Consider the following 14,429-nt stretch of genomic DNA (forward strand, 5'->3'; position numbering starts at 1 on the left):
AAGAGAGAGAACATTTTCTTATATCCATTTCCATAGAAAGTCACAAGGGGGAACTGGCCACCACTGTTATAAACTTTTTAATTAATGCAATACTGATAAAAAACATTTGAGAGGTCAGTCATATGACAATGTGTCAAATATTTCTGGTTGTTACAAAGGCCTTCAGGCGCACATTAAGAGAATAAATAAGCTTGCACACTATGTTCCGTGTGCAGACCACTACACTTAATTTTGTTGGAATAAATATTGGGGAAAGCTGCGTTGGAGCAATATCCTTTTTCAGATTTGCATAGGCACTGTACAACTTCTTTTCGGCATCAACTCATCGTTGGGGGATTATGCTTAAATACCTCGAAGAAGGTGGGCAAGGTTGTGAACGTAAGCAAGACTAGACATTGCATTTGAAAAGAGCATCTGATACAAGGTGGTGCGCAAGGGCTGATGCAATTAAGGCTTTTTCAAAAGGTTACAACAGTTTTCAGAAAGCTGTGCAGTCTATTGATAGCGATAAAAATGAACCACTTGCTGTACCACGGCCATTGGTGAAAGTCTAACACCAACCACTTGCTGTACTTGAAATTAACCATATAAAATACATACACATGGTTGCTACAGAAATAAAATCTTAGAATTCCCTGACATTTCCCTGTTTTCCAGAAATTTAAGAGAAAAATTCCCTGACTTTCTTTTGAAGTACATACCATAAATATTAACGTGCATATGATTAAATGTAGTATAAAAATTTCAACATGAGGTAAAATAAGGTTTTTTTTTTGTGTTATTTAGACGTCAGAATTGCGAATGTGTTTTTATCCTTAGACATGGCTGGTGACAGCTCTTTGACCCATATTGCTGAGTTGAATACTTTTGTAGCACAAAGTGCAGTACGCAGATTTATATTTTTAGCAGAGGGTTTGATATGCTGTAACTGTGGCTCCTTGAGCCAATTCTCCTTAAAAGTAGTTTTCTTTGACATCTTTAAGCTAAAAAAAAAAGTACATATTAATATTTTCAGGTTAGGTTAAAACATTATTGTATATTAATTCTTAAAAAAATATAACTACACAAATACAAAAACTAATACAAATTCACACCTAGCAATATAACGGGCCTACTTAGAGAATTACAATAGCAGAATTACAACATGCAATAGCCTACTTACAATGTTAACTAACGATTCTGGGGAAAAACATGTTCAGTTATGCATATTTTTTTATACATAATGTGTCACAACAAAACTCACAAGTTATAACGGTTGAAAAAAAAAAGTAATTTAAAAAAATAGGTAGAAAAAATGCAAAAACATAACCGCACACAAAAGCCACCTGTTTTCGTATCAGCTGGGTAGTTTTCAAAATGAGAATTGGTATTGCCTCTTTATCAAAATGCACTTTATTTTCTTATGATCGCATCAAAAACCAACTTCACCTGAAACAACGCCTTTGAATTCACGTAATAAGCTTTGTACTCACCTTATTCCACGTGAAAATAGCCTTCAAAAGATAAACGACGCCATGCCCGTTCAGTAGTTCATTGCATGGAACGGAATATAATACAAAGTCTAAAGGGCAAATTAAAAAGGAGCAAAACACGAACAAATGAAGGCCTGAATTCGCTAGTGAACAAACGAGTGCTTGGATTGGCCAGAAGTTATGGTGGGTGGTTGTAACAGCCTATTGCAACGGACAATCGTAGACCAAGTAAAAAAAAGTTGCAGTTGCCGTGTGCCTTAAGCAGCAGCCTTTTAGCGGAGTCGTTCGGTAGCGGTACGAGCGCATCAAAACAAAGCTTTGTTTGAATTATACGCAACTTTAAAATTTCCATAATTCGTAGAATTTTCCCTGACGTTTCCCTGAATTCCCTGACCATTTAAATTTCCCTGACATTTCCCGGTTTTCTTTTCCTGTAGCAACCATGATACATACATATTTAGAATTTCTTGAAGCAAGAGTTCATAAAATGATGAGTATGAAAAACAAAGATTACACATTCAGGTAAAAAAAAAGTACCCCCCCTCCCCCATAAATATCCTTTAATAACACTAAATATAAATAATTTATATTTGCTCACCTTGAGCTACATTCGGCTTGTGTAGCTTTGAGTCTTGAAGCACCCTGAAAAATATACACTTTGAATAATTTAAGAGCACAGTACAGTGGAACCTCTCAGTTACAAGTGCCTTTTGTCTTACGAATGTAACTTGTATTTTTTTGGGCAAAGCATTTTTGCATATTTAAATTTAAGACCAACCCTGGTGTGCAATTTTTCTGGTGATTTCAAACTCAATTAAAAATATATATATTTTTTTGGTGTGTAAGTACGTATTTAAATTGTTCAGGTTCAATTTAATAAGGTAAATAATGTTAGTGACAGTGTTCATTACACATTTGGAATGGACAATTAAATGTTTTATGTTGACTATGTGCACAGTTTGACAGTAAAATCTCTTCATTGTTATTTTAACTTAATTTCCATTATCATACTATGATTGGGATAAGTTAAAGCATTTATCGTTATTGCAAGTAGCTATCATGTCTGAAATGTGATACAATTTAATAAATTTGAATCATTTTATCAGGAAAACAGTTACCAGGGAAAATATAAACCAATCTCAAAAACATTCCATTCTGCTCAGCCTATAGAGTCAGGTATAAAAAAAATTTCATTTGTATTTATGTGTATGTTGGAAATAAAGGGTCTCAGCCCATTCGAACCATTTTGGTCACCTATCGCAGTAAATTTTGGTCACATCAAAAACAATAAATTTCAAGTAAATGTTTTAGATAATTCTAATAAGTTTACAATATCATTTAATGGCTTTGATACTGTGCTTACTAAGAGAGTTGTGTATCTTTTGGTAACCCCTCGGTTGTATCAATAACTGTTTCAGACAAAATTTTGTATAATAATTAGGAGGTTTACAATAACTTTAGATTGATTTAATACTGTAACTACTAAGTGAGGAAGAAATTTTTTGTCCTTTAGCCCTCTTTGTTATATATAAAAAAACTTTCAAATAAAAGTCATTAGTACTAGTCCAACACATTTCTACCCTCTTCCTCCATTATTAACGAACTCACCCAAAATTTTCCATTTCAAAATTTAATTATCTGTCTGGAAGTAACTGACGTTAACTTATGGTATGTGTGTGTATGTGTAAATGAAAAACTAAATACATATTTCCTGGAAATTACAACATAGAAACTGCTGCAAGGGAGTATTTTCTTCAAAATATACCTTAAAATAAAAAGCTTTAAAAACACAATCTTTTACACAAAATTAGTGAAATAAAATTTTGTTTTTTCTACTTCAAAGTAAGCAGATTATCAGTTAGAAATGATGTAATCAATTGTTTGTTAATGTTACTTGGCAAAAAGTTTTCACTTAGGTGTTAAATTAAGTATAATTGTTATAACCTCTCTCAGATTTTACCATAAGAATGTCGCGATCAGTTGGGGTTTTGGCTACCAAGAGAACAGCCAAGTCAATGTCCTCTCCAATAACAGCAACTGAGGAATTTTGCAATTTGTTGATATAGCCCGGCAAGATATTTGTGAACTTGTGCAGACCCCAATTCGTAGCATGACATACACTACCGTCACGTGATAGCTGCCAGGGGAAGTGGAGGGGATCAGTTACACGCTTCACTCGGCTGCGTGAGGATTGCGTCAGTGCATCATGCCGGGACCTGGGTTACACGGTACAACAAGCGAGCCTATCCCATCAACCTCGGGAATTAAGTCGAACCTTATTCCAGGACGACCCTTGCGAGGACAGGTAAGTGAAATTGTATAAAACATTGCGATGCATCTGAAAGAAAAGAAGTTGCTGACAGTTTAAAATACAATGTTACTGAAGCGACAAGTGCTGCGACGGGTGTGTCTGAATCAAGGGTAAAAATGATTTTGGCTGAGGGGAAAGTAAAAAGTAAAATTGGTCCGAACTTTTCAACACCTACTGGCAAGTCGACGTATTTACTTGTGGTGCTGTGAGGAGAAAAGTGCATGAATTTTACACTGTCAGGAAAACAGTCCCAACTTTAAATAAATTAAAGACGGCTTTGGGAGATGATGGTGTTTTGAACTGCAGTAAAGAATTTTTGAGAAAACTGTTAAAGAGACTGGGATTCCGTTGGACGAAGTGTCAGTCAAGGAGAAGGATTTTGATTGAGAAGCCTGATATAGCAGCATGGAGGGGGCATTTCCTACAAGAAATGCGCAAGTTTCGAATCGATGGTCGTTCAATCATTTATGTAGATGAAACGTACATCCATGCTACCCACAGCGTTAGTTCTTGTTGGCAATCGGAAAATGAGCTGGGTGTTACAGAGCCAATCGGAAAAGGCCAGCGTTTAATAATTGTGAAAGCAGGAGGAGAGGAGGGATTTGTACGGAATGCATTGTTGATATTCCGGTCAAAACAAACAACCGGAGATTATCATAATGACATGAGTTTAGAAAAATTTTACGAAATGGGTTACACATAAACTGCTTCCAAATTTGCCTGAAAACTCAGTCAACGTTCTCGACAATGCAAGTTATCACAATGTACTGACAAATAAGAAAACAACTTCCGCTAACACCAAACAAGTGATTCAAGAGTGGCTAAAAATAAACAACGTAGCTTTCTCCTCTGACCTAACTAAAGCCAACCTACTATTACTTGTGAAACAAGTGCCCACTTCCAAAACTTTCAAAATTGACGAAATCATTATAATGAATTCCCACGAAGAAATCAGGCTTCCACCCTATCATCCTGACCTCAATCCGATTGACTTAGTGTGGGGATATATTAAATGACAAGTGTGCGAAGAAATATTATCCTCACTCGAAGACAAGAAGACATTATGTGAACAGCTGTTTAGTAGCTACTCTAAAGAGCAATGGAAAGAATGCTGCCGGCATGTGGAAAAAAAATCGAGAATGAATACTGGAACAGTGATAGGTTATTAGATACTGAAATAGATAAGATTATTGTTAATCTTGAAGAATCTAGAGACGAAGATTCCTCTAGTGAAACGGATAATGCCAGCTTCACATCAGACTCCGATTAGGTAAATAACATAATAACTATCTAACTATTAAAATATTACGTTGGCATCTTAAAATTTTGTATCTATAATTAACACGCGTTTTTGCGTCGAACATTAGTGACGGAAAAAGTAGTGACAAAACGCAGATGTTCTGTATTTTACCTTTAAGAAAATGCTATTTTTACAGAACCCTTAACCAAATGATAATTTGATAACCAAGCTTTCAAAGAAAGAGTAATTTTAACACATACAATATTTTTGTTTAAGATAATATAGTTTTTTCACAGAGAGGTTTTTTATGACTGCAAACAAATAGTGTGACCGTTAGCATGCTGATGTTCTGTTAACTTGATTTATTTTTGTAAATATGTATGTGTTTGAATGATTTGGACATGGGTTAAAGATGAAGTGTATTTTCCAGTTGTGATTACATCATGCAGTTCATGCGTTATAACCCTTGTGTCGCGTTCGTGTAAGACGGGCTGAAACTCCATTGCCTTGATTTGGAGGGGTCGCCACGCCTTCCCCTCCAGACACTGTCGTTGCGCTAAGGGGCGGTCAAGGGGAAGGCAGCCCATGCGCACAGCGATAACAGAGACGGTTCAGATTTAACTTTCCCCCTATAGCTGTCTACACAATATCGTCAGCATCACCTAAATCTTGAAGCGTATTTATCCAATTTTTCTGCAGCTGCATCATCAGCAGGTATATCAGCTGACTCTTATTATGAAAGTTGGAAGGGAAATCCTCTCGACTAATTTCACTTTTCTAACTGACATTGATGTCCACACATCTCCTGAGTTGATATTGTTGACTGTTCAGCTGCTTTTGTCCTCTCTGATCTGTCCGTTAACTCATTAAAAATCACTGTACAACCTCTCCCATTATAAGGAGTCTTCACAAATATAATATAACCATCACAAATGGTTGATACAGTTGCCTCTTTATGACAAGTTACATGATTTTCTCAGTCCTCAGAAATGGACAGCAATTATAAAACCATTGTATAAGCTTGCTAATGTCACTTGTGTCTCCCCTTCTCTCCAAAATCCTTGTGCTGCTCACTTGATGAAAACAAAACACCACAATATTCTTCAAGTAAAGCACATGTCTTGAGTTGCAGTCATCCCAATTACCGATTTACTGAGAGAACTATCTGTCATACCTCTACCAAGGGCATGCCACCTCGGCTTGAGAATTACCACATCAAGGTTATCTCGATGGTCATGTCTGACCACATGCCGGACCAGAACCAGTCATTTCTTCGCGTAGTGAAGTAACCATTGTTTACAAACTTCTTGTACTTCTCTGGTGTCAATAGAGTAGAGAGACTTTACATATAAGATGCAAGACTTGGCCTACGGGAAGTGTCCAGAAGCGTGAAAATAGTGAATCATTCGCTTACAGCAGTTCAAGTGAGCAAGTAAATCACCCGACCTCTCTGCATAGATGTACTCGTATATCAAATTCACCATTTTAAATTATTGGATTCATAGCATTGCAGTGGGTCCAGTGTTGCTACTTTTGTCCATTGCTTCTCCAAATTTGATAGCCACTGATTTGAGTAATTTGTTTTGGTTCAAAGAATTCAATGAGAGGGGCTCGGATAGAAAAATCTGACAAGGGTGCTGATGCATGTCTGCTCTTCCTCCGAGAGTTCGACTTCATCTAATATAACGTTTGACAAGGTATTTTCAACAAGAAAATGACCCTGCAATCTTCTGGCAAAGATATGCCCATTCAGCATTTTGTCCACTAATAATGGAGAATAAACAGTGGACAAAACTTCTTTCAAACCAGCTCCCATCATGAGATGCACACCCCAAAAATGAAAATAGCATATGTAATCCGCCCAGACATACAACACAACTTGAGAGCTTAGAGTGTGATGTATTCATGACAGCTGCAACAACATCCCTGGCTTTCCAATATAGGGGTTAATCAAAAATACACGTTTTTGATTGATATTGTCACACAACTTAGGGATCGTCCATTAATCACGTGAGGCTCGAAAGGGGTCGGGAAAAATCACGAAATATCACAAGGGGGGAGGGGGGGGGATGTAGAGAGATATCACGTGTATTTATTTTTTCGCCCGATTTCTACTAAACCGAAAAGTGACCCGTGACCTTGACTAGCCGTAGCCAGGCAACAATATCCCCGCCCGCCGCAACATGAACCACCCGGCTCGGCTTGCCAGTCACCAGTAAGACTGTGATTGTGGCGCCGAATACATGCGTAAATCACATATAAGCCTTTCCTTTATTATTTTTATGCCAGTAAGAATAAACCTGCAACTTAATGTGTGTCTGGACATTTTTATCACTGTGCTTAATTTTACAGAATTTAATTAGATTATACCTATATTTAAAGATAATATTCTGAATTTTTTAAAAATATTTTGTACCATAAAAATACACGTCATTTATTGAGGGGGAGGGGTAGTCTAAAACTTCACCACAAATCACTAGGGGGGAGGGGGGGTTAAAAATTTGCTAAAAAATCATCACGTGTTTAATGGACGACCCCTTACATGTATAGTGCAGCGCAGTATAAACTATGTCATATTTTGAATTTGAGAAGGAGGGGGGGGGGGGGGAGGGGGGAATTTATAAAAGGAAGGATAATCTTGAGGGCCTACCAGTGCTACGTTTTGAACTAGTTGTGTAAACTGTGGGCGCCACCATGTGAGTGGGCACGTGGACACGACTAGAAACTCTTACTCAGGGCGTTACGTGACCCATGTGCGGCAAGATATTAGCCCTCCTGACCCCGGTATCAACACCTGTTCTTATACTCAGCCCGCTCTCAGCGTCGGGCACGCTTCTACCTAACCGCAGTGGGCTCTTAGGGCGTCCCACATGCCGCTGACTGGGGTAAGGACCCACGTGGCCTCCAAACACAAAACACACGTGACTCGTTTAAGTTGGTTTTATTAATACCTACACGTCCTTCTACACTGTTCCCTTTACACGGTTAAAACGCCCGAGGCAGGAATCAGTATAAGTTGAGGAGGCGGACCCACACGTGGCCGCCCCAAGCCTTTACGTATAAAGAGGATGGTAAAAACTCCTGAGAGTATAAAAATTAATTACGAAACAGCCTTCACTGACCGAGAGAGGACCCAAGGATGAAAAAGAAAGTGGTTTGAAGTAATTAGGTTTACAGAGCTACCTATCAGTGATGCAATGGTACTGTCCTCGGGGTGTCTGCATAGACGTCCACACTCGGCCGGCTGAAGAAGGAGACTAGGGTGAGACAAGGCTCGCTACAGGAAACATGGCGTCCTTCGCGCCGAACACAATTACCGTTAACACTTTCAAGACTGCGTGCCCTGGGTTATTATAGAGAATAACATGAACCTTTTATAAAATTAATATACATGTACCCACGACCAGAATGTTTGTAATAATTACTTGTGCATTGAAAAATAGTTTAAATGAAGTTCTATACTAGTTCCGCCGTCGCCCGCTAGGGAGCGTCATTGGCCGTGCTTGCACTTACTTTACTAAAAATGATTATATTTAAGAAACAAAGAACACTCACTCGGTTGACCTGTCGTGACACTGTTTAGGGGTGAAAAGATAAGGTTTACAATATTACTTTAAATACTGTAACCAGTACAATTGTTTACAGTTATATTATTATTATTTTGATTATTATTGTAACATTAATTGTATATTTCATAAGCCGATCTTATGTATTTAATTATTTTATTGTAAAGAGGACAATCAAAGTTAACCTATATAACACATCCAGACCTGTCAACATTCAAATTAAAAAAATCATGAGGTCCTCTATAAAAATTTTCAGGCCCATAAATACAGGTTAGATATAAAAAAAACAAATGAGAATCTTTAAAATTAAGTGACATACTTGTACATATGTTACATGGTCTCTGCTTCAAAAATTATTTCAACAAATTATAGGTTGCAGATTTAATTTAGTTGAACATAATTTAGCACTGTCGTGTAGTGATCATGCAGGGCCGCAACTAAAAAAGATGTAAAATAACATTCTGCTCGTGTAACATTATTATCACTGTTCACAGCTAAATTAATTTTTTTTATTGGAAGCAATACACTTCACGTGTTAGTTGTGTTTTTTTGTAGTGACATGTTTCACAATGTCTCCTCTTCCATTATGCGAGATAGAAAAATCAGCATGGCACACGCTACAAAACGCAAAATTGCTTCCTTTACGTGACTTGAGTATTGATGGCAACTTGTTACTGTAAGCTTTCGTAAAACTTGTTTTGTAACTTTTACAAACAAAATCTTGGGGCCCCAAAAAATCGTGAGGAAACACTATTTTGGCGTGAGGGCGTGATATGGACCTTAAAATCGCGAGCCTCACTCCAAAATCGTGAGAGTTGGCAGGTCTGCACATCTAATTGCCAGAGACAACACACCTTTTAACTTCAGGGTCTTCTAAGCATTATTTTTTGGAAACTTTATTCATTTGCCTTAGTTCAGCACTCTTACACGCTAAAATCCAAGTTTTATTTCACTATGCAGTTAATTTGGTTTGCTGATGGTCTTATAGCTCCTTGGTTGCTAGGGACGGAAAATAAATAGTTAGAAGGAAGAAGAAAGGGGAGACGCCATCGCCATCTTGCAGCGGGAAGACGTTTCTCGGACTGGGGCGAACCAAAGCCTTGGTTGCCGCCCGAGGAATTGAAGATTCGCGTAATCCGCGGTCGTGTGCTATCTAGAATTCTCCACACTATTATTTGTGAGAATAGTTCTGGACTGAATAAGTCTCAGATAGGGAGTATCGGTGACATCTAGTGCCTACTTCCGCGTCGGTCCCGTTCGTCCCTGTAGTGGTTCCGGACAACTGATGTCAGCGCCAGCTACGATCGGCCACGACGTTTGGTGAGACCGATCCCAATTAAAACAGACTTTTTAGGACGAGAGGGAAGTCGATTCTTCAGCCAGACCCCCGGCTACATCAGATCTTCTGTAGTTCGCCAATTACAGCTTCCAGCGTCCAGTGTTCCAGCGTCGCAGCAGACCACCTGGAGGTCCTAGGAAGAGAGCCTCAAGTCTCCGACAGATTATAGCTAGACCCAGCATGGTAGTCGATGTGTTCCTGTGACGTCATTTACATCTACTTACTGACACCTAGGTCTGAACAAAATGATAACATACAAAGTAAATTATTTTGGTTGTTCCTCTCGCTGAATTACATGTTAACAGTAACTTCACGTCAATATCAAAGAACCCATTAATATCGTATGTTTTCCAGCTATTGCTATTTCATTCACAGTAAATGTCAGTTACGTATAAAACAGACCGGGTCATAGGTAATGCAAATTTCCACTAGTCACACAACACTACCTAATTTATTTTTAATAATTACTCTCCTGCCAGTAATACAATGCAGTGACGTGCTAGCTGGATTAGCAGTCTGGGTAATCGATACAGCAGCAGTGTTCCTGAGATCTACTGCGGAGAGAATAGGTGGCAAAACCCCGCAAGAACAATAATTATTTACAGTTGACCACATAACATATAATACATATTTTAATTAGAATACATATAGGGGTGCGGCGCACTGCAGCTAAGCACCCTATTGCTGGGCGACCAACTCAAACACACACACACACGCACACACTCGTTAGCGGGAGGTTTGAATAGAGGGTGGTGGTGTTTGGGCGGTGGCATATCGGACTCAAAGGGGCCACAGGCCCGGACGTCAATCTTTTCACTTGGTTGTCCCTTTGCAATACTGTAACCCCCTCTTTTGCCTGGCCGGCCCAGCAAACACTAACAGGGACCAAGCAGAAGGGTGGATTATAATAATAAAACCCAGGCTGAGTTTATAATATTCAGTTAAACAAGAAAAATATAAACAGCAAATATTCCACATCAGAAAAAGGCATTAATTCATTTACAGACTCCAACAGTCTTAAGATCATATAAAGACACATAATAAAATAGAATAATCAATGGAGGTCAAGGTCTCGAGCAAAGAGGGCATACAGGCCGTTCCCCTCCAATACAAAACCTCCTGCTTCACAAATTCTTGAACCACCTGCCCCCGTCCGGTGCACCGGTTACACCACACCACTTAACCCCATTAAAAAACGAATTCTGAGTCGGCAGCAAAAAATACGAGAACAGTGACTCAACGTAACAGTAATTCAGAGCACAACTCCACGAGACAAAAAAATTAATTCTGAGGAAAGCCTACACATACCTAGACTCCCAATTAAGAGAGCAATAACTCTTCGATAGATCCACAGAAATAAAATGCCAACACCTACAGTTTGAAGGAAGACTGAACTAAGAAGAAAAATCAAATTGCCCCCAGCAATTTACAGAAGTCTTGGAGAAGCGGCCCCATTCTCTCGAGCCGCTGACGTGCCTTGAAGTAGCCGCGCTGACGTCATCACAACTGCACTGATTTCACTAAAACTTCTATTCGTAGACTCCGCCTTCTACTTAAATATCCAAGCCGGTAGAAAACGGTATCCTCGTAGCAGACCTCTTCATATCTTCATTCCCCATGAAAAACTCTCTCTGCAGTAGACTTCCCTCTTGTCCTCGGCATATAATATTATTTCAACTTCTCGTACTCCGACGTGTAGATTTATAGGAGCAAAACGTTTTATTCTCGTGATCAGTCCAATACTCCGACGCAGTTCGGCTTCCTTTTTTTCTCCACTTGCTACTCATAATCACAACCCCTCGTGAAACTAATGCTGATTGAATTAATAACTCTCGTTAGCTAATCAATGAAAGGTGAACCTCTCTTCCGTTGTACCATTGTCTCGGGCGCGCAGCTGAATTTTCGTTTTAAAACGGCTAGTCATTTGTTGCGTAGGCTTCTTACAGTTAACCCGTTTTAACTCCTGATCCAACTATTCTCTCCAGTAGGTACGACATTACTCCTCGAGGCGACTCACATCAACTCACTCGACCAGCTCTCATACCAACAGCCTAACGCACGGCCACCACTACCAATTCCTTCTTCCCAGCGCTTAATTCCCACGCGTACCAACTACACTAACACTAGTACTCGGGCATCAAACACACACACCAGATCGCAGCGCCGCACGACAAAACCAGCAACTAACCAGACCGCTGCGCGCGCTCGCACACAGATAGTGTGCACGACAGCACCCGCGCCTCGATCATACACAAAACCTAAGCAAACAAAACGTGGCACTCAAAAGAGTGTCACAATACAATGCATGTACCCATTCCATTCGGGGACTGCAATACCTTGCTGTTTTGCAACAAACCACAGGATGTCATGTGGTACAGGATGTGGTGGCTCATTTGGTACATCAATGGGTGCCACAATCACATTTTGTAGACCTACTTTCATTGCGGTTTATGTTTCTAGCAGAATAATTAGGAGATTTCCAGTTTCAGCAGATGCAGACATTGTGCTCATTCTTGGTACTTCTGAACCTCTTTCAACATGTTTGGATGGAGTGACACATTTGATCCCAACCATAGCGTGGAAGTATTAAACCCGTCTATGATTCAAACATAGAAATCCACGTTATCAAAAACAAGTTGATTGAATGCAGCTGCTTGTAGGTTAGCTGAGCATGGGCAATCACAGATAATTCTATTTTTTTGTGCTTTGTAGTATGATGAGCTGAAACCCAGAGTTGGAAAAAAATCAATCAAGTTCTTTGAGGTATATTTCCTGTAAAGCAGAAGGGGTCATGTCCAGCTCAAACAGCACCCATACTTATAACTTGTATGCCAGTTTTGTCGAGTCCTTTCGTGATGTTGGTTAACTGAAAATATTTTCCTATGTCCCTCCTTTGGTTTCTTTTGCTCACCCTTAACACTTTCAGCAAAAAAGAAACATTCTGTTTCAAAATCAAATTTGAAATGTTTAGATTTAAAAGTTCAAGGCTCAGGTGGTTCAGAGAACGTTGAAGGTGCCTGTCTCTTCAAATGAGCCTTGATGGATTGTGGTCTGGTGTATTTTTTTCCAACATTCAGTACGAATCAAAAGAGTGTCTAAACTCTCTTAAAGAGAAGCTATTGCCATCTCCAATTTCTCTATTTGTTTTGACAAGTGATAATTTTTTTTGTCACAATGGAAACACCATCACCTGGTCCATCAATTATTTTGTCACACACAACATTGAGTAGCCATTTTTCCCACTACAACATCAACGTTCACAATAATTAAAAACATTCACGAAAAACAGATGCACAATACTAACATGTCAATTGTTTCTACAACGCTCGACGAACGTTTCAAGTGAACTGAAGATAAAGAAAGTAAGTGAGAGAGAACCCCACCACAGTCTTTTGGAAGAAACCGGCCGGCTAGCCTTTGCTGTTCTTTCTTAGGCATGAGGACCGGCAAACTTGATTGCATTTATGAATTATTATCAGTCCATGTAAATACTTTCATTAATTGATTTGTAATAATATATTAAAAGCTATAATTATAAAAAAATGCTGTTTCAATTGTCATTTCCTTATTGTCATTGTTAAAGTGTTATTCACCTTGATAGTAAGTGACAGCAGTTAAAATGCAAGTGTGGCAAAAGTGTATATCAAATTGAAGAAAATGTATGCTGTACAACTTTGTTTTCTGAGAAACTATCATGGGAGACACTAAAAGGAAATGTTTGACAAAAAGTGAGATGTAAAAATGACTTTTCTTGAAAATTATATATTTTCAATAACGTATACCCCAAAATACACAGGGAATTAGACGAACAGTATAAAAAAAATTAATAGGAAATTTAATTAGCTTATATTTTTATTTGCAACATTTTTTTTACAGTGCACCGTTTACAAGATATAAGTGAAAAAAAAAAGGGGGGGGGGCCACAGGACATTTACACCCCCATCCCACTCATAGCTCACCACCCAAGGGCAGAGACTTTTAGTACGTTTACCTACTAACTACTCCTAACAATGTCCTGCAGTCAAAAATTCTCACATACTCCATGTACTCTACAATGCATTTATTGATTGGACTACAGTAGAACTCCAATTATCCGAACTCCGTCTATCCGAATCGCTTTCAGGATTCCAGATAAGATGGAAACGTAGGAAAGTGGGAACTTTATTGGGATGATGAGTCACCGTCTCATAGTTCTATTATTGGCTATCGTACGTCGCCAGGTGGGCGACCTGGCCCATCTTTCACTGTTCATTTTTATGAGTCAGTCAGTATGTCATTTACCTGCTACTGTGATGGTACTCTTTCGCGCCGGTCCGTTGTTTTGTTTATGAATGTGTTTCGTCGTTCACCATGGCTTCTAAAAGAAAACATGTTGTGTTATCATTAGCGGATAAACTAAAAATTATAGAGCAATCAGGTAAAGGAGTTACGGGTAAATAGTTGGCTGAGATGTACTGTGTTGGACAATCAACGATTTCAGACATTAAAAGGAGTAAACCTA

The 14,429-nt window shown here is 38.8% G+C and overlaps 1 protein-coding gene across 1 annotated transcript in view; it reads right to left on the bottom strand.

Moving 5' to 3' along the window:
• LOC134546210 (uncharacterized) overlaps positions 1–14,429 on the bottom strand; it is a 96,853-nt gene that overhangs the window by 67,855 nt on the left and 14,569 nt on the right. Inside the window, exon 5 of the mRNA XM_063388826.1 lies at positions 2,071–2,114. Within this exon, the coding sequence (XP_063244896.1) occupies positions 2,071–2,114 (44 nt within the window). The remainder of the gene's footprint in view (positions 1–2,070; positions 2,115–14,429) is intronic.

The sequence above is a fragment of the Bacillus rossius genome, chromosome 1 (assembly GCF_032445375.1).
Source record: "Bacillus rossius redtenbacheri isolate Brsri chromosome 1, Brsri_v3, whole genome shotgun sequence".
Lineage (NCBI taxonomy): Eukaryota > Metazoa > Arthropoda > Insecta > Phasmatodea > Bacillidae > Bacillus > Bacillus rossius.